Here is an 18,867-nt window from a genome sequence, read left to right as displayed (position 1 = left end):
AGAACTTTAATAAATAAATACATATATTCTGTACTTCAGCACAACAGCTTGTAATATTCTGAACACTGAAAAAAAAAATCACCGAGGATCATTTGGGATGAACTTGAACTGAATGTTAACCAAACTAGTTAGTTTTGTAAAGGGATGAATTAGTCCCTTTTTGGCCATGTTGAACTTGAAGATGAACTAGTTCTTTTCCTTCTGTTTTTTTTAATGAACTTTCAAAATGCCCTCGACTGATTGCAGGTAAGAAGGCGGACAGGTGGGGCTGACTAAGGGCAAACTGGGGTTGGTGGGGCAGTGCCCCATTTGCCCTAATAGGCTAGCCTCCAATGATAATGACTGTCTCAAGAAGACACAGGTGCTGAGGCTTCAGCTGCCTCCCATGACAACTATCTCCTGGCTCACTCAAATGAACAGGCAGTTGAGCTGGGGGAGGGACCACTGGAGGGCATCAGCTGTGGAGCATTAAACAGATGCCCATTGAGGCCACATAAATGGCAAGGCATGGGAGTGTTGGGAGAGGGGTCCTAGGAAATTTATGAGTGGAAGGGAACAAATGCTTGGAGAGGAAGCAAGACAAAGACATGGAAGGCAGGAATCTGAAAGAGTGCCTCCAGCTTCATCAAGGATGCTGCGCAATAAGATGATGATGATGATGATGATGATGATGATGATGATGATGATGATGATGATTTATACCCCACCCTTTTTCCAAAACTGGAACTCAGGGCGGCTTACAACTTAAAATGGGTACATATAATTTGGACATATAAAAATCTACATTTAAAATAGAATTAAACTCATTACAGCATTAAAACAATTAAACATCACCTAAAAATACCTAAAACCAATTTAAGAATAATGCAATCAAACAGTAAAACAATACGATCAGCCTCAAAAGGCCTCCTCTCTATCCCACCAGTTAAAACAGCTAGACTGGTGAGGACTAGGGAGAGAGCTTTTTCTATTGCGGCTCCCACTCTGTGGAATTCCCTCCCAAACGATCTCCGCCACGCCCCCGCTATGATGAGCTCCCTTGGAAAGGGCGGTTTTATGAATACGAGCATCAGGGAGAATGGAGTTGACTGTCTCATTAGGTCCGGCTACAATTAGTGCTAGAAAGGAAAGAACCTGATTCTGGGGATAGAATAATGTGGGCAGAATGTTATAGGCAATTAGACACGTGTATAAGGAGGAAATTCCAACACCTTGGAAATAAAAATAAATAAAGGGATCCTGTGAAGTAAAAGGGATTCCCAAGCCCTAGCGGTAAGGGTCCCACCAGGCAGTCTCTGGGGCTAAGAGGCCATCTTGGATTCTGAGGATCCTAAGGGCTTCATGAAGGAGATATCTGACAGTTCTAGCAATGACAGTAACACAGTAATCGTAAATACACATGGCATACACTCTGCTGCCAGCAATCGATCAGAACATCGGAGTGATACGCAGTAGACTGAAAAGGATTTCTGACTCCCAATTATCTAACAATTGTAGCAACACAAGACAACCTCCCCTAAATGAACAGGAAGTTCTGGGTGATTTTATATTTATTTTATTTTATTTTCTAAGACATACGATTGTACAACAAATGAAAGTATTCAAAATGGAACAGAACAGTATAAACTGCGGAAGATATATGAGTCCCGGAAAACACAATACCTTACCTGTCAAAAGCCGGAGTAAAGAGGTGAGTTTTCAGCATACAACAAAAGTTGTACAATAAGGATGTTAGGTGCATGCACCTCTCTCTCTCGGGAGGGAGTCCCACAATTTAGAGACTGACACAGATAATGCCCACCATTCTCCTTGCTTTTGAGGGTGATAGAATTCCCAAGAGGGCCCTAGGAGTGGAGATGGTATTTCGCATATATGCAATATAGATCAGCAAGCATCTCTGACTCCCACTTATTTAACAATAGCAGCCACAAAATAACTCTGCCTCCCTGAATTCTGCGCTTGAAATGAAGAAGAAAGTTTCAAAGTTAGTGTTTTCCATTATCAAAGGTGCTATGGACTTTGAAGAAGCACGAGTACAGGGCGAAAGGGACAAACGAGCTAAGCGGAAGGCATGCCAAGCAAATCCTCATCGTGACCATCTTCCATCTGGAAACCTATGTCCTCACTGTGGGAGGCTGTGTGGATCCAAAAGTGCCCTCCACAGTCACTTACGGACCCACTATTAAAGACCTTACCCTGGAAGACAATCTTACTCGGCCACGAGTGATTGCCAATGAATGAATGAGTAGGCATTCCTCTATGAAGGATCAGTGATGCTGTTTCCATGTGGCTCCGCCCTCTAATTTTGCATGTTTACTCCCTCCTGTTCACAGCTAGAGTGCCTCAGTGTGAAATTGACAAAAAAATGAAACTGACCAACAAAACACTTCTCCGTTGTCCCAGCCTAGACAGATTGGGGGGGGGGGGTGAGTGAAAAGGCAAAGTAGGCAGTGACTGTGGCAGCTTTTGTGGGCAGCAGAGAGAGATGGAGTGGGCAATGGGGCATTAAAAGAGAGCCCACCCACTAATAAAAATGGAAGCAAAGCACCTAGAAGGAGAAGCACTGCACAGTTGAGACTGTTTTTCCTTTCTTTTTCCCGTTATAATTGGATTGGGTTAATATGCATTTAAAGGGGAAAACTGTGTTCTAGTTTCTGCTTGCCTGCAACATGATGTGAACCATGTGAATTACAAGGGAAGACAAGTAGCATCAGACACACACTAAATCGCTGTGTGGATGAGCCCATAGCAGTTGATGCTTACCCAACCCCCAACTGGTATGTGATTCCCTCCCTTTTTTCAACCAATGACTGTTATTGCCTCCTATTATTTAGAGGCTCTGTCCGAATGGGTTTTCAGAATAGAGAGTTGAAGATGACTCTGCTGGAACTTTGCATTGTTGTGAGAGGTTCTAGGATGTGACAAAAGTAAGGGGAATATATGCCATCTTAATAACGCTTTATTGTGTTGTCTGTGTATTGACCCTACATATATCTCTGTGTGTAAACTGTGTACACACCAGAGCTTGGAAAAGTTACTTTTTTGAACTACAACTCCCATCAGTCCCAGCCAGCATGGCCACTTGATTGGGCTGATGGGAGTTGTAGTTCAAAAAACTAACTTTTCCAAGCTCTGTTACACACACACACTGCTGCAGCCACCAATGCTGAGGACAGCCACCATTTCTGCCACCATTTCTCCTTCAAACATGGCTTCTCTTTAATGTAGTTACCCAGGCAGCAACAACCAAATTGTAGTTCACAGCACCACCTGTCTATGTCAAAGCAAACTACAGTGTGGCTGCAACATGAAAACTTTTCACATTTTTATGTATATAAACATAGAGTAGTGGATCCCTACTCTCTGAACATGCATGAAATTGGAGCAAACAAAAAGTAATGTTTAATTGATTGTAGAAAACACAGAGATAAGGCAGATGGTAAACAGAATCGTAGGGCACGGCCTTATACCAGGTCAAACCATTGGTCCATCTACATCAGTACTGTCCAGACTGACTGGCACCAGCGCTGCAGGGATTCAGGCACAGATTTCTTGTCCTACTAGGAAATTCTGGAGTTTGAATGTATGCAAAGCTGATGCTATGGCACTGAGCTTTGGTATCCCTGCCTTCTCAAAGACATTTGTGAAGCACAGAATTAACTAACTGTTAAGGAAGTATGTATATATATGCAGAGATACTCAGTGGTGTGCCAGCATGTGTATTTGCCTTAGAAGCAGGCTTTTACCCTGCATTTAGATCACCGAGACTTAACACTTAGTAAAATAAGAAAATCTACTTTATTTATATGAGATGAAATGAAATACATAGTAGATAGGAAAGGCATAGCTAGTCCTAATTAACTAACTAAGCTGAAGTTGCAATGCCCAGACTGGGTCTTGGCCTCATGGCTCAGCAGAGAGCAAAGGAAAGATGTCTCCTCTCCCCTCAGACAATTGAAGAAGACAAAGGAAGGAGGAGCAGGTCAGCTTCCCTGAGCATATGAGTTTACAACTCAAGGAAGTTTGGTAGAGAAGAGCACAAGTAAAAGTAGGCAAGTCTAGTCAGCTGGAGGACCCTAGCTCTGTCTTCCTTCCGGAATGCAAACAAAAGAATCCAAACAGGAGTTGCTCTTGCCTGATTTCCAACACCAACAACACAAGGCACAACTAAGTTTCCAGAATTTAATTGGGAGGGTTCCCTAAAAGAACTAGAAATAGATGTATACATTCCAAACACCAAAAGGGGGGGGGAAACCCATGAAAAAGCCCAGATTTTCATTGGGATTTTCAAACATGACTGAAGAGAACAATCCGAAGGTTCATGAAGAAAGCAGGAAAAAGAGGAATCTGATTCAGCAAGATCAGCCCAAGAAGGCAAACTGCAGGTGTTTAAATATATCTGTCTGTGTTGACATGGATGATTCAGGGTGTTGAGGTGGCAACCAGCAAGCTGGATTTTGCTTCCAGATGTTGAGCTGGCATGCTGTTATTTACATCCAGAACCTTGTTAGCAATTTCTGATGAGCTCACCACTTGGACTGGTACCAACTGCAACTGCAAGAGCAGCAAGGCTGGGAGCCACAACAGGACCAACCAAAGAAGCAGGGGGAGCAGACACACTGGTTTGCACGGTAGGGGGTGCAAAAGTGACAGCAGTAGGGACAGCAGCAAGACTGATAGCAATAGCAGGGGGTGTAGCAGCAGCACTCGCCACAGCAGCAGGGGGAGCAGCCACACTTGGGACAGCAGGGAGCCTTACAGATGCATGGGGAGCAGCCGCACTTGGGACAGCAGGGAGCCTTACAGATGCATGGGGAGCAGCCACACTTGGGACAGCAGGGAGCCTTACAGATGCAAGGGGAGCAGCCACACTTGGGACAGCTGGGAGGCTTGCAGCAGCAGGGGGAGCAGCCACACTTGGGACAGCGGGGAGCCTTACAGATGCACGGGGAGCAGCCGCACTTGGGACAGCTGGGAGCCTTACAGATGCAAGGGGAGCAGCCACACTTGGGACAGCTGGGAGCCTTACAGATGCACGGGGAGCAGCTGCACTTGGGACAGCTGGGAGCCTTACAGATGCACGGGGAGCAGCCGCACTTGGGACAGCAGGGAGGCTTGCAGCAGCAGGGGGAGCAGCCACACTTGGGACAGCTGGGAGGGTTGCAGGAGCAGGGGGAGCAGCCACACTTGGGACAGCTGGGAGCCTTACAGATGCATGGGGAGCAGCCACACTTGGGACAGCGGGGAGCCTTGCAGATGCAAGGGGAGCAGCCACACTTGGGACAGCTGGGAGCCTTACAGATGCATGGGGAGCAGCCGCACTTGGGATAGCTGGGAGCCTTGCAGATGCATGGGGAGCAGCCACACTTGGGACAGCTGGGAGCCTTGCAGATGCATGGGGAGCAGCCACACTTGGGACAGCTGGGAGTCTTACAGATGCATGGGGAGCAGCCACACTTGGGACAGCGGGGAGCCTTGCAGATGCACGGGGAGCAGCCACACTTGGGACAGCTGGGAGGCTTACAGATGCATGGGGAGCAGCCGCACTTGGGACAGGTGGGAGCCTTGCAGATGCATGGGGAGCAGCCACACTTGGGACAGCTGGGAGCCTTACAGATGCACGGGGAGCAGCCACACGTGGGACAGCTGGGAGCCTTGCAGATGCATGGGGAGCAGCCGCACTTGGGACAGCTGGGAGCCTTGCAGATGCATGGGGAGCAGCCACACTTGGGACAGCTGGGAGCCTTACAGATGCACGGGGAGCAGCCACACGTGGGACAGCTGGGAGCCTTGCAGATGCATGGGGAGCAGCCACACTTGGGACAGCTGGGAGCCTTACAGATGCATGGGGAGCAGCCACACTTGGGACAGCTGGGAGCCTTACAGATGCACGGGGAGCAGCCACACTTGGGACAGCTGGGAGTCTTACAGATGCATGGGGAGCAGCCACACTTGGGACAGCTGGGAGGCTTACAGATGCATGGGGAGCAGCCGCACTTGGGACAGCTGGGAGTCTTGCAGCAGCACAGGGAGCAGCCGCACTTGGGACACCTGGGAGCCGTACAGATGCAAGGGGAGCAGCCACACTTGGGACAGCTGGGAGCCTTACAGATGCAAGGGGAGCAACCACACTTGGGACAGCTGGGAGTCTTGCAGATGCATGGGGAGCAGCCACACTTAGGACAGTGGGGAGTCTTGCAGATGCATGGGGAGCAGCCACACTTGGGACAGCTGGGAGCCTTACAGATGCACAGGGAGCAGCCACTCTTGGGACAGCTGGGAGTCTTGCAGATGCATGGGGAGCAGCCACACTTAGGACAGTGGGGAGACTTGCAGATGCATGGGGAGCAGCCGCACTTGGGACAGCTGGGAGCCTTGCAGATGCATGGGGTGCAGCCACACTTGGGATAGCTGGAAATCTGAGCAGCGCAGGGAGTCTTGCTTCCACAGGATGCCATTTTGATGTAGTGAAGCTGAATGAAGCAAAGTGTGAACATCTTTAATCGAACCACACATATGCACATTTATGCATTTATTCAAGATGAACATATTTCTCTGTTCTGTATTCTTACATTCTTGTTTGCCCAACATGCCCTGAGTGCAATATAAATACTTGTCAGCTATCACTGACAGAATCCATCACATCCCATATTACAATTAAATCTGATTTTCCATCATATATCAAATTTGAATTTCATTATCCAATTGTGCTTATTTATCTTTTGTTTTGCTTCTTGTTCATTACAATTGTGTTCAACCATGTTGTAATCCAGCATATCCTAACAGTCCAGTACTGACCAAAATAATGAGGGAAAGAAAAACATTACATAAATATCTATAAAATAATTAAAATCCAATATTCTACAGCGGTGATGAGGAAATTTTAGTACTCCAGATGATGTTGAAAGACAAGTCCCATCAACCCTGGCCATTGGCCATTATGGAGTCTCTCCATCCTACTTTTAGATGGTCAGAAGGCATTTCAATATTTGTTGAATATTCAGCAAAAATATGAATATTGACATAACATCTGCAGAACATACTGAGAAATGATTTATTTGCAAATTCATCAGTTCCCCTACAAAGAGCATCCCTGAAAGTAATCAAGCAGTAAACAGGGGAACCTGATGGATCTTATTCTGCAAGTAGTTCTGGCAGATCCACCCTCAAACTCCAAGGGTGACATTAGGTTTCTGGAAGAGGCATAATGTTTTCTAAATTCTCCTTTCGCCATTCCTCTGTAATTAAATTCAGCCTACCTTGTACAGCAATCCAAACTTGTAAGCACAATGGAGATACAAGTGAATGAGTGAAGAGCTCAGGGACTGTGGACCTTTTTTATACAGCTCCATGCATTCTATTTCTTGGAAATGAGGCATCACTAACAAATTGGTACATTCTTAGTTGTCTACCGAATAAGGTGCTCTGTACTGCACAATTCACCGCCCTGACCCGTGTTCTTTGACTTTATTCATATCTTTCATTATGAGATATGTTTTCCCCTATGGTGTGTAATTAGAGGTATTTTTAGGCTCATCATACTATGATTCTTACATCACACACACACACACACACTAGAGGGCACTTGGAAAGGGCGGTTTTATGAATACGAGCATCAGGGAGAATGGAGTTGACTGTCTCATTAGGACTCATGTGGTTGAACATCATAATGGTTACTCAACAGAGCATGATTTCTCATGCTCACTTTTTGGTTACTCTTTGGTTGCTTAGAGGTCTTTTTTGTTTAGTCTAATTGTTGTAATCAGCAAAACGATGTGTACATTCCTATGCCACAATGGGAAAGGTGAGATCAGCAGCTCAGAGTTCTCAGGGCATCTTTGCTCGCCATTTTTTTTAGAGTCCCCCACTAATGACCCCACAGTGCCATGTTTCTCCACAAAAATAGGCCTATAAAGCTGTTTACATGCTCAACAAATCGTCTATTATCCTGTTTCCTAATACACCATCTTCTGAGGCCACATACCGCACCAAACTTTTATTTTTTTTATTATTCCACCTTAACAGTCATGGCTCTCCCCACAGAATCCTGGGAAGTGTTGCTTGTTAGGAGTGCTGAGAATTGTTAGGAGTCCCTTATTACATGCATAGGACTATAGCAGGGGTCTCTGAACAGCTCTCAGAACCCTTAACAAGCTAAAATTCCCATGATTCTTTGGGGAAAACTATGACTGTTTAAAGTGGCACAAGAGTATTTTAAGTATGGTACGGATGTGCCCCAAGACTAAGTGAGCAGTCACCAGAAGATTATTATTTTGTTGTTGGTCATTCCCTGGTTATGCAAGTTCCTCTCAATGGAAGCTCAGTTGCCCCTTATCTGCTTCTGAAGGCAGAATGAAAACGTCTCATTTTCAGAGAGTAATAAGTTCACCCTTCTTATTCCTGTATTTAAAGTAATTCTGGTATACTAATACAAATACTAACAATAATACTAATACATTGCCTTGGCTTTCATTTAGTGACCAACACAACAAAGAGTCTTTTGGCACTTGGAGGATATTATTTTCACAGAAAAATAAGGTTATGTACATACTCAGCATCAGGAAGTGCAAAACAATAATAAATGATCAGTGGTGGCTGGTGTTTTCTGAGACTGACAGGACAGAAAGCAGGGAGCCCAACGGTAGGTGGAGCCAGAGCCCGTTAGAGGGAGAGCCAACTACAGGGATTCTGGTTTTGTTCCCATCCTTCTCCCTGCTGAGTGGTCCAAGGGGCAACCTAGGAGGAAGCTGACAGCCAGGGCCACCCAGGGCCTGGAACAAACTATTTCAGTTTAATGGCATTCACTGAATTTGGTTTAAAAGAAAAAGATGAAAAGCTCTGAATTGCACCTGCAAGCAGTTCCCATAATGGCCAGTTGAACCATACCTAAATTAAGTTCATTTTGGGGTAGAACTTTCAATGATTTCCTGCTCACCTTCAAGTTCACGCTCTTACATTTTTAAAAAAATTCTGTAGACCCTTCAGGCCAGCCTTTCCCAACCAGTGTGCCTCCAGATGTTGTTGGACCACAACTCCCATCAGCCTCAGCCAGCATTGCCAATGGCTGAGGCTGATGGGAGTTGTGGTCCAACAACATCTGGAGGCACACTGGTTGGGAGAGGCTGCTTTAGGCCATTAAGAGCAAAGAGCTCAAGCAATTCATATTCCACTGTGGGAGTGCTTTGATTCTTTCTGAAGTATATTTTGTACTTCAGCACAGAAGCTGATTGTTTGGGATGAACTTGAACTGAAGGTGAACCAAACTAATTGGTTGTGTAAATGGACAAAGTAGTCCCTTTTTGACCATGTTGAACTTGAAGGTGAACTAGTTCTTTTTTTTTCTTTCCAAAAAATGAACTTTCAAAGCTATGGTGATGCACCCTCAACTGACTAAGTATGAAGGCAGGTATGTGGGGCTGGCTGAGGGCAAAATGGGGTTGTTGGGGCAGTGCCTCCCTAAATCCTGTGCCTGAAATGAAGAAGAAGGCTTGTGATAACTACGAGTGGACTGTCATATTGAAGGAATGGACTAAAATTCTTTGGGTTGTGTTCAACATTAGTCCTGCTCAAAGCAGATGCAATGAAATTAATGGCCATGACTAATGTAGGCTGAACTACAACTCCCATCATCCTTAGCTATAGGCTTGCTGTGGGGTGGAGTTGGAGTTCAAGAACATCTGGAGGGCCAGAGATGCCCCACTTCTGCGATCTATAATGTCATAAAGTCCCATGGATACTTTTATGCCATTATAAATTTCTTGCCAGATGCATGTTGTTGCTTTTTGCTGCCACAGATGAACATGGTTACCCCTCTAGAAATTAAGTAATTAAGTTCCTGATGTTGGCTTTCTGCCAAAATTCAATCTCCAGTTTTGGAACACCTCTAAGATAGAATTGACTAGCATAATGTCACTGAACCTGGACGGAACATATGGGCATCGTGATTAGAAATAACTGATACATTTGTCTTCCACTTATTTCCATGATCTCCTTTCAAAAAGGCATCTATTTCAGAAGCCATTGCCTCGACTTGTGGCAGCAACTTCTGTAAACCCATGCAGACACGAAGAGGAAAAATCCTTGCTCATCTAATGAAATCATTCAGAGAGTGACCGGTAGATTGCAATAGACTTTCTGCTCACTCATGTGATAGGTTTAGTATTTGATTATTACACAACCCCCAACTGATCCTTTTCCCTTTTTCAACCAATGATTGCAACTGCCTCCTATTATCTACTGGCACCATCCTCTAATAGGGGTCATGGGGATCAAGGAGAATCTGTGGCAAGGTTGGACGGATGGAAAAGGGGTCACCGACACTGGGGAGCACATTGCCAGCTCTGATGAAGGAAATGAGGGTGTTGCACAGGATGTGTTTCCAGAAGCCTCAAAGCTGGCTGCTGGAGTTATTGAGGAAGCCTCAAGCAGCCTTTCTTTGTCTCAGTTGGCTGGTGAGGACTCTCAAGGCCAAGTGTAATGGCTAAAGACATGTGCTGACAAAAACATTGGAATGTCTCAGGAGAGAAAAATGAAAGCGACTCAGTAGAGTGAGAAACTGGCATGTCTCCAAGGTCACTGAGAAGAGACAAGAGATGGTTACAAGTAGCTCAATTTCATCCACCCCTGTTGTAACCCCCACCTTGTAGCTCATGCTGAAAAGATCCTGAAGTAATAGTGTTACATACCCCCCATTTCTGTATATAAGAAGTAGCAGTGCTTGCATTTGCTGTTGCAGCAACTCATCTGCTGTTGCTTCCAGTGACTAGTATGCCTGTTTGAATCCCAGTTTACGCCCAGCATGAGATTCTGGATACCTGCTCTGATTTCTGGAATAAAGCTTTATGCAGAAAAAAAAAGTATCCAAGTCCTGAGTCTACTTCTTAGGTTGGGAGCCAGGAAAAAGGATTTTCCGAACAGAGAGATGAAGACTGCTGGAACTTCACATTATCTTTAGAGGTTCTAGGATGTGATATCAGTAAAGAGAAGATATGCCATCTTATGAACCCCTTATTGCATTTGTGTACTGGTCCTTGTTATATATATTGTAAAAGTAAAGCTGGACTATCTTTCACCAATACCTCTCAAATTCACCCCCAAACCGAGTATCCCAACCAACACCTCCAATGCTTCTCCTTTGCCAAGGCTGACTAAAACCAGAATAATCTTGGGAGGACCCCCCCCCCCCGGTAGACTGCTATCACCCCCTTAGCCAATTCCCCACCCTGAGTCAGGGGGAAACCCAAAGAGTCAATAGACTGGCAGAGATGCACCAGAGCAAGAGCCAAACCTTACGCTCACTGCTCTGGATCCTCAAACCAAGGCCAATTCAGCAGTTAGCAATTCCATAGTCAAGGCACAAGATTCCAAGGAACACACACTCATTAACACAAGGTAGTTTATTGATTACAAATAAATGCATATATGAAAGGGCAGCATACAGTTCATTTAAGCCCAACATTCCAACAGGAGTTAGGCATGAGCAACACCCATACAAGAAATAGTAAGAAAGCTCCACACAGACACAAAATGACACATCTTTTCTAGCCTAAGCTACATACTCACAAACAGGAAAGTATAAGAGCCTGTCCCCTTGGTTCCTTATTCCAGCACATGTATCACAGGTAAGTCAGGAAGGAATGGGGCAACTAACTAAAGGGTAACCCCTCTTTTAGGAGAATTTGCCCAGCAACAGCAAGAGGGCCAATTAACCAATCATGACACCTCCTGGTGATGGAATAGTCCAGATGTTCAGTGCAAAGGCAGGCCTCCTAATCTGCAGCTACTCAAGCCTCCTGTCCTTGAGTACCAGACAATGCAGATAAGACAGCTGTCTCCCCTCAGCCATAGCAGGCTGAAGCTGGAATGAGGGAGACATCCTCATTTTTTCCAGCTTGATGAATCCCAGGAAACCATACAAGATTCCCCACAATTCCTCAGGGCTTAGCCATTTTACCTTGGCCAACTCAACTGGTACACACACACACACACACACACACACACACACACAGAGAGAGAGAGAGAGAGAGAGAGAGAGAGAGAGGACTGCTACCCCTGCAATCCCAGATACTCTGACTCCCTTTGCCAACACCCTCTGTGCCCCAGGCATTGACCAGTAGCCACTTTGCTCATTTGCTGCAGGCATGCCTAGTGCCCACATGTGCTCCAAGCTTGGTTGCTCCTGCCTGCCTTGCTGCCACCTGGCAGATAAGGATGAGGAAATGGTCTGGTAAGAGGAGCAGCATGGGAAAGAAGACGGCAACAAAAAGCAGCAGGCAGCCTGCCTGGAAATCTGCTGCTGCAGCCGCCGATCCCAAGGCCAGTAACCGCTTCTGGCTGCCTTTCTCCTTCCCACACTGCCTCTCCCTCTCTTTAGTGCAATTGGCCAGGCAGCACCAGCCACACTGTAGTTCACAGCACCACCTGTCTGTGCCAAAGGGAACTGCAGTGTGACTGCAGCATGCCCACATTTTACATTTTTATGTATATAAAGACATACCTACACCAAGAGTCCAAACTAAACTAATAAACAAATCCTGAGCACCTTTTCAAGACTTCTAACCTCATTAAGTCATGTGGCAGCTTCATGGAAATACCAAGAGGCAGTCAGATGTAGTGGTTAGAATGTTGAACATAGGCTGGGGAAACCTGAGTTCAAAGATCACTGGGTGATCTTACTTACTTTATCTTGCAGAACTGTTGTCAAGGGACAATGAAGAATCATGTAGATCATGAGATCTTTAGAGGAATGGTGGGATAAAATTAATTAATGCATAATCCTAAACGGAGAACTACACCGAATATTTGGTTTGAACCGTGGTGCAGCACCACTTTTGGAACATGCATGAACTGAGAACAACCTCAAACTAATGTTTCCTTGATTGTGGAAAAACACTCAGATAATGAAGATGGCTTTGGGAAATAGGAGCATAGGAATCGACCTGATACGCCGTCAAACCGTTGGTCCATCTAGATCAGTATTGTCCACACTGACTGGCAGCAAGCTCTCTAGGGATTCAGACACAGATCTCCCTGATGTATTTGGAAATTCTGGGCCTTCTGTACGCAAAGCAGATGTTCTGCCACTGAGCTATGCCCCCCCCAAGAGATTTCTGAAACACAGTATGAACCAAGAACACAACACACAGCTATGTTTCCAGAATTTAATTGGAAGGGTTACTACACAGCACGGAGGAGCATCACATTCCAAACACCAAAGAGAGAATAAAAGTGATGTAACTTCCATGAAAAAGCCAAGACTCTTTCATTGAGATTTTTAAGAATGCTGGAAGAGAAGAATCTTCTGTTTCATAAAGGAGATGGAAGAAAATGCGTATAACTCAGAGAGATCAGCCCAGCAAGGCAACCAGCCGGAGGGTAACTGCATGTGTGTGTATGTTGACATTGATCTCAATATTCCAGGTGTTCAGGCAGCAACCAGCAAGTTAGATTTTGCTTCTGGGTGCTGGGCTAGCACGCTGTTTTTTTTACAATTGGAGACATGTTATCAATTTCTAATAGGCTCAGAACCTGGACTGGTAGCAACTGCAAGCCGAAGAGGACTTGGAACCACAGCAGGACTGACCACAGCAGCAGGGGGAGCAGCCACACTTGGGACACCAGAGAGCCTTGCAGATGCATGGGAAGCAGCCACACTTGGGACAGCGGGGAGGCTTGCAGCAGCAGGGGGAACAGCCACACTTGGGACACCAGGGAGACTTACAGGTGCATGAGGAGCAGCCACATTTGGAACAGTGGGGAGTCTTGCAGATGCATGGGGAGCAGCCGCACTCAGGACAGCGGGGTGGCTTGCAGATGCATGGGGAGCAGCCACACTGGAGACAGCAAGGGGTGTTGCAGATACATGGGGAGCAGCCACACTGGGGACAGCGGGGAGTCTTGCAGATGCATGGGGAGCAGCCACACTTAGGACAGCAGGGAGTCTTGCAGATGCATGGGGAGCAGCCGCACTCAGGACAGCAGGGAGTCTTGCAGATGCATGGAGAGCAGCCACACTCAGGACAGCGGGGTGGCTTGCAGATGCATGGGGAGCAGCCACACTTAGGACAGCTGGGAGGCTTGCAGATGCATGGGGAGCAGCCACACTGGAGACAGCGAGGGGTGTTGCAGATACATGGGGAGCAGCCACACTGGGGACAGCGGGGAGTCTTGCAGATGCATGGGGAGCAGCCACACTTAGGACAGCAGGGAGTCTTGCAGATGCATGGGGAGCAGCCGCACTCAGGACAGCAGGGAGTCTTGCAGATGCATGGGAAGCAGCCACACTCAGGACAGCGGGGTGGCTTGCAGATGCAAGGGGAGCAGCCACACTCAGGACAGCAGGGAGTCTTGCAGATGCATGGGGAGCAGCCACACTCAGGACAGTGGGGTGGCTTGCAGATGCATGGGGAGCAGCCACACTTAGGACAGCTGGGAGGCTTGCAGATGCAAGGGGAGCAGCCACACTCATGACAGCGGGGTGGCTTGCAGATGCATGGGGAGCAACCACACTTAGGACAGCTGGGAGGCTTGCAGATGCAAGGGGAGCAGCCACACTCAGGACAGCGGGGTGGCTTGCAGATGCACGGGGAGCAGCCACACTGAGGACAGCAGGGAGTCTTGCAGATGCATGGGGAGCAGCCACACTCAGGACAGCGGGGAGTCTTGCAGATGCATGGGGAGCAGCCACACTCAGGACAGTGGGGTGGCTTGCAGATGCATGGGGAGCAGCCGCACTCAGGACAGCGGGGTGGCTTGCAGATGCATGGGGAGCAGCCACACTTAGGACAGCTGGGAGGCTTGCAGATGCAAGGGGAGCAGCCACACTCAGGACAGCGGGGTGGCTTGCAGATGCACGGGGAGCAGCCGCACTGAGGACAGCAGGGAGTCTTGCAGATGCATGGGGAGCAGCCACACTCAGGACAGCGGGGAGTCTTGCAGATGCATGGGGAGCAGCCGCACTCAGGACAGCGGGGTGGCTTGCAGATGCAAGGGGAGCAGCCACACTTAGGACAGCTGGGAGGCTTGCAGATGCAAGGGGAGCAGCCACACTCAGGACAGCAGGGAGTCTTGCAGATGCATGGGGAGCAGCCACTCCTAGGACAGGTGGGAGGCTTGCAACAGCTGGGGGACCAGCGGCACTTGGACCAGCGAGGAGGCTTGCAGCAGCAAGGTGAGCAGCCACACTCAGGACAGCAGGGAGTCTTGCAGATGCATGGGGAGCAGCCACACTCTGGACAGCGGGGTGGCTTGCAGATGCATGGGGAGCAGCCGCACTCAGGACAGCGGGGAGCCTTGGAGATGCAAGGGGAGCAGCCACACTCAGGACAGCAGGGTGGCTTGCAGATGCAAGGGGAGCAGCCACACTCAGGACAGCAGGGTGGCTTGCAGATGCATGGGGAGCAGCCACACTCAGGACAGCGGGGAGTCTTGCAGATGCATGGGGAGCAGCCACACTCAGGACAGCAGGGTGGCTTGCAGATGCATGGGGAGCAGCCACACTCAGGACAGCGGGGAGTCTTGCAGATGCATGGGGAGCAGCCACACTCAGGACAGCAGGGTGGCTTGCAGATGCATGGGGAGCAGCCACACTCAGGACAGTGGGGAGGCTTGCAGCAGCAGGGGTAGCAGCCACACTTGGGGCAGCTGGGAGTGTTGCAGCAACAAACAGTCTTGCTTCCACAACAGGTCATTTTGATGTAATGAAGCTGAAAGGAGCAAAGGGTTAATTTCTTTTATTGAACTATCCCTTATACACATCCATGCATTGTTCAATATGAAAACATTTCTACAGTATACTCTGGATTCTGATTTTGTTTGCCCAACATGCCCTCTGTGCAATCTAAATCCTTGCCAGCTATCGGCTACATAACCCATTATATATCAAAACTGAATTTAATTTTCCTCTTCTGCCTATTTCTCATTATTGTTGCCTGTTACAAGAGTGTTTAACAATGTTCTAATGTACAGTGTCCTGAAAGTCCAATGGAAGAAAACGTTAGGTAAAAGTCTATAACAAACACTGAAATCCAGTATTCTACTTCAGTGGTGGGCAACCTTTGCTACTCCAGTTGTGGTTCAACTACACCTCCCATCATCCCTGACCATTGTCCATGCTGGCTGGGGCTGATGGGGATTGGAGTCCAACCACATCTGGTGGGCCATAGTTTCCCCATCTTCCTTCTAGGGTATCCACAAGACCTTCCAATATTAGTTGAATATTCCACCAAAATATGAATATTTGAATTATATCTGCAGGTCATTCTGAGAGGGGATGTGGTTGCTCATTCATCAGTGCCCTTCCTAAGAGCATCCTTGAAAGCAATGAAGCAGTAAAGGAGGGAACCAGAAGCAACTTGTTCTACAAGAAGGTCCAACAAATCCACGCACCAACTCCAAGGGTAGCATTAGGTTCCTGGAAGAGAAATAATGATATCTAAAGTCTCATTTTGCAATTGCCCAGCAATTAAATTAATCTTACCTTGTACATCACTTGGAACTTGTTAGCACAATGGAAATGCAAGTGAACGAGTGAAGAGCTCAGGGACTGAGGACCTTTTTATACACACCCTACCCCTAGGAAATGAGGCACCACCAATGAACGGAGACATTCTTCATTGCATCTTGAATAACGTGTCTCTGCGCTACACAAATCATGGCCCTGTCCCGTGTTCTTTGAATGTATTCACATCTTCCATTATGAGAGGGTTTTTCCTTCGCTATGGTATATAATTAGAGGCATTTGATGCTCATCACACTGTGATTTTTGCATCACACACACTCACACCACAGTAAAGGATGGTTTTATGAACACGCACATCAAGGAGGATGGAGCTGACCACCTCATTCGGATCATGTGGTTGAACATCACAATTGTTACTCAACAGTGCATCGTTGGTTACTCTTTGGTTACCCTGCGAGTTGCTAGAGGTCATTCTTTTTTAGCCTAATTGATGTAATTGGCAAAAGAGTGTGCAGATTCTTAAACCACAATGGGAATGGTGACAACAGCAGCTCAGAGTTCTCTGGGCATCTTTACTGGCCATTTTTTCAGCATGTCCCCCCTCTAAATGACCCCAGAATTTCATGTTCTTCTAGCAAAAAATGTCGCACCGACTTGTAGGGTGTATGTGGCGGTGTTTTGCCTCCACCTTCCCCTTTTTGGGACATATGCTCCTGAAGGGAGGGGTGGAGTATGGAGCCACATGGGCTGTAACAGCCCATGGATGAGCCATCTCTGCCGCCAACTCAATCTTCTTCACATTCTGCTGTTCCCTGCCTCTTACCCTAATGCATTGTGGACTTTTCTAATCCCCTGATCGAGGGGCTGGGTAGGATTTGGGGGGAAGATCCCTCAATTTGCCTTTACTATCCTTCTTCTTCACCTGCTCTGGAGTGTTGGGGATTTCTGATTGGTTTTCTGCGAGTTGCACAGGTTTGGGTTTGATTTGGCATTTTGTGCGGGGAAGCGAGGAAGTTAAGAACATGAATGTTAGGTACACTGAGGCCTTGTTAGGTTAACAACACCATTTAAGCCCCTGTCATTGCCTTCAGTATGTTGGGTGTTTGGGGGAGAGTAATTCCTGAGAGTCACATTGTAGTGAATGCTGGACAGTGAAGCCTAGATGTGCGTATTGGGTTCACATACCCAAGACTCTCTTAGCAAAGAGGGAGTAATTTTCTCCCAATCCTTGGATTTGGAGTCACAGACTGTGGCTGTTAACAAGCCCAGGGAGCTGGAGGGATGCATCCCTATCAGGATGAGAGAAAATTCTCACCTGCCTGTACTTGATGGATTTGGTTAATTTAATTTGCAGGTCTCCCATTTGTTACTATAACCTTTGTACAAGGATTTTGTCTCGTGACTCTTCATTGGGGTGTGTGGGGGCAATAGGCCTATGAATCTGTTTACATGCTCAGAACACCATCTCTGGGTCTACTAGTGGGGAACCTCAAAAGTTACTGGACTATCATTACCATAATTCCTGGCCACTGGTCATGCTAGCTAAGGCTCATGGTAGTTGGAGTTCAGCAGCATCTTGAGCACCACAGGTTCCCCACCCCTGATCAGTGGGTAAATCAACGGTCACCAGAAATGATACTTTTTATGGTTGTCCCCATTTATGGAACTTTCTTTGAAGATACGTTGGCCTCTCCCTTCCTCTCCCTTTGAAGACCAGTTAGAAACTTCTCATTTCTGGAGACTGCTAAGTTTGCGCTATTGCTTCCTGTTTCTTTTAAAAGATTTCTTATATAATTGAATGGCTTTCTTTTAGGGTGGGGTATAAATAAAGATTATAAATAAAATAAAATAAATTTATTTTAGGTCACATTCACATAGGGATGGAAAAACCCGTCCATTTCAGTTCTCTCAGTTTTTCACTTTTCTAATATTAAATTCAGTTCTCTACCTTTCTGCAACAATCTGCAATTTTTCTAAAAAAAATAATAATCATGAATATTCTCCACCATTTTAGTGCAAATTTCTCCAAATAAACACTTTTGTAGGCAGTTTTGACAAAGGTACACACTTTTGCAAGCCATTTCTCATCACATCATGCCTTTCTGCATGTTATTTTCACTCTCATAATCATTTTTATGTACACATTCCCATCATATATGCATTTTTGTAAATATTGTTTAGTTGGTGAACTGCATCCCAAAATTCTAATAAATGCAAATTTCAAAGGATGGCTGGGTTTCAGTTCTCATATTGTTTCAGAAAGTGCTTGAAATGCAAACTGACTCAAAATCCTCACACATCCCTACATTCACACCAGATTTTTAAAGCATAATGATGTCATTCTAACCGTCATGGATTCCCCCAAAGAATAATGAGGACTACAATTTAAGGGTAACAAGCCGCTAAAT

General features: G+C 46.6%; 2 protein-coding genes across 2 annotated transcripts; both read right to left on the bottom strand.

Annotated features, from left to right (window-relative positions):
- Window positions 1-3,779: 3,779 nt before the first annotated feature.
- LOC133375176 (calphotin-like) lies at window positions 3,780-7,484 on the bottom strand. The gene is made up of 2 exons (XM_061606745.1): window positions 7,453-7,484; window positions 3,780-6,473 (listed from the first exon to the last, which is right to left on the bottom strand). The coding sequence occupies exons 1-2, from the start codon at window positions 7,482-7,484 to the stop codon at window positions 4,508-4,510; spliced, it is 1,998 nt and encodes a 665-aa protein (XP_061462729.1). The 3' UTR covers window positions 3,780-4,507.
- A 3,897-nt stretch (window positions 7,485-11,381) lies between these two features.
- On the bottom strand, window positions 11,382-16,515 carry LOC133374838 (keratin-associated protein 10-4-like). The gene is made up of 2 exons (XM_061606086.1): window positions 16,478-16,515; window positions 11,382-15,704 (listed from the first exon to the last, which is right to left on the bottom strand). Exons 1-2 carry the CDS (start codon window positions 16,484-16,486, stop codon window positions 13,521-13,523), a joined length of 2,193 nt encoding a protein of 730 aa, XP_061462070.1. The 5' UTR covers window positions 16,487-16,515; the 3' UTR covers window positions 11,382-13,520.
- Window positions 16,516-18,867: the final 2,352 nt, after the last annotated feature.

This window comes from Rhineura floridana, chromosome 22 (genome assembly GCF_030035675.1).
Source record: "Rhineura floridana isolate rRhiFlo1 chromosome 22, rRhiFlo1.hap2, whole genome shotgun sequence".
Classification (NCBI taxonomy): domain Eukaryota; kingdom Metazoa; phylum Chordata; class Lepidosauria; order Squamata; family Rhineuridae; genus Rhineura; species Rhineura floridana.
This window is presented reverse-complemented; position numbering and strand designations above follow the sequence as displayed.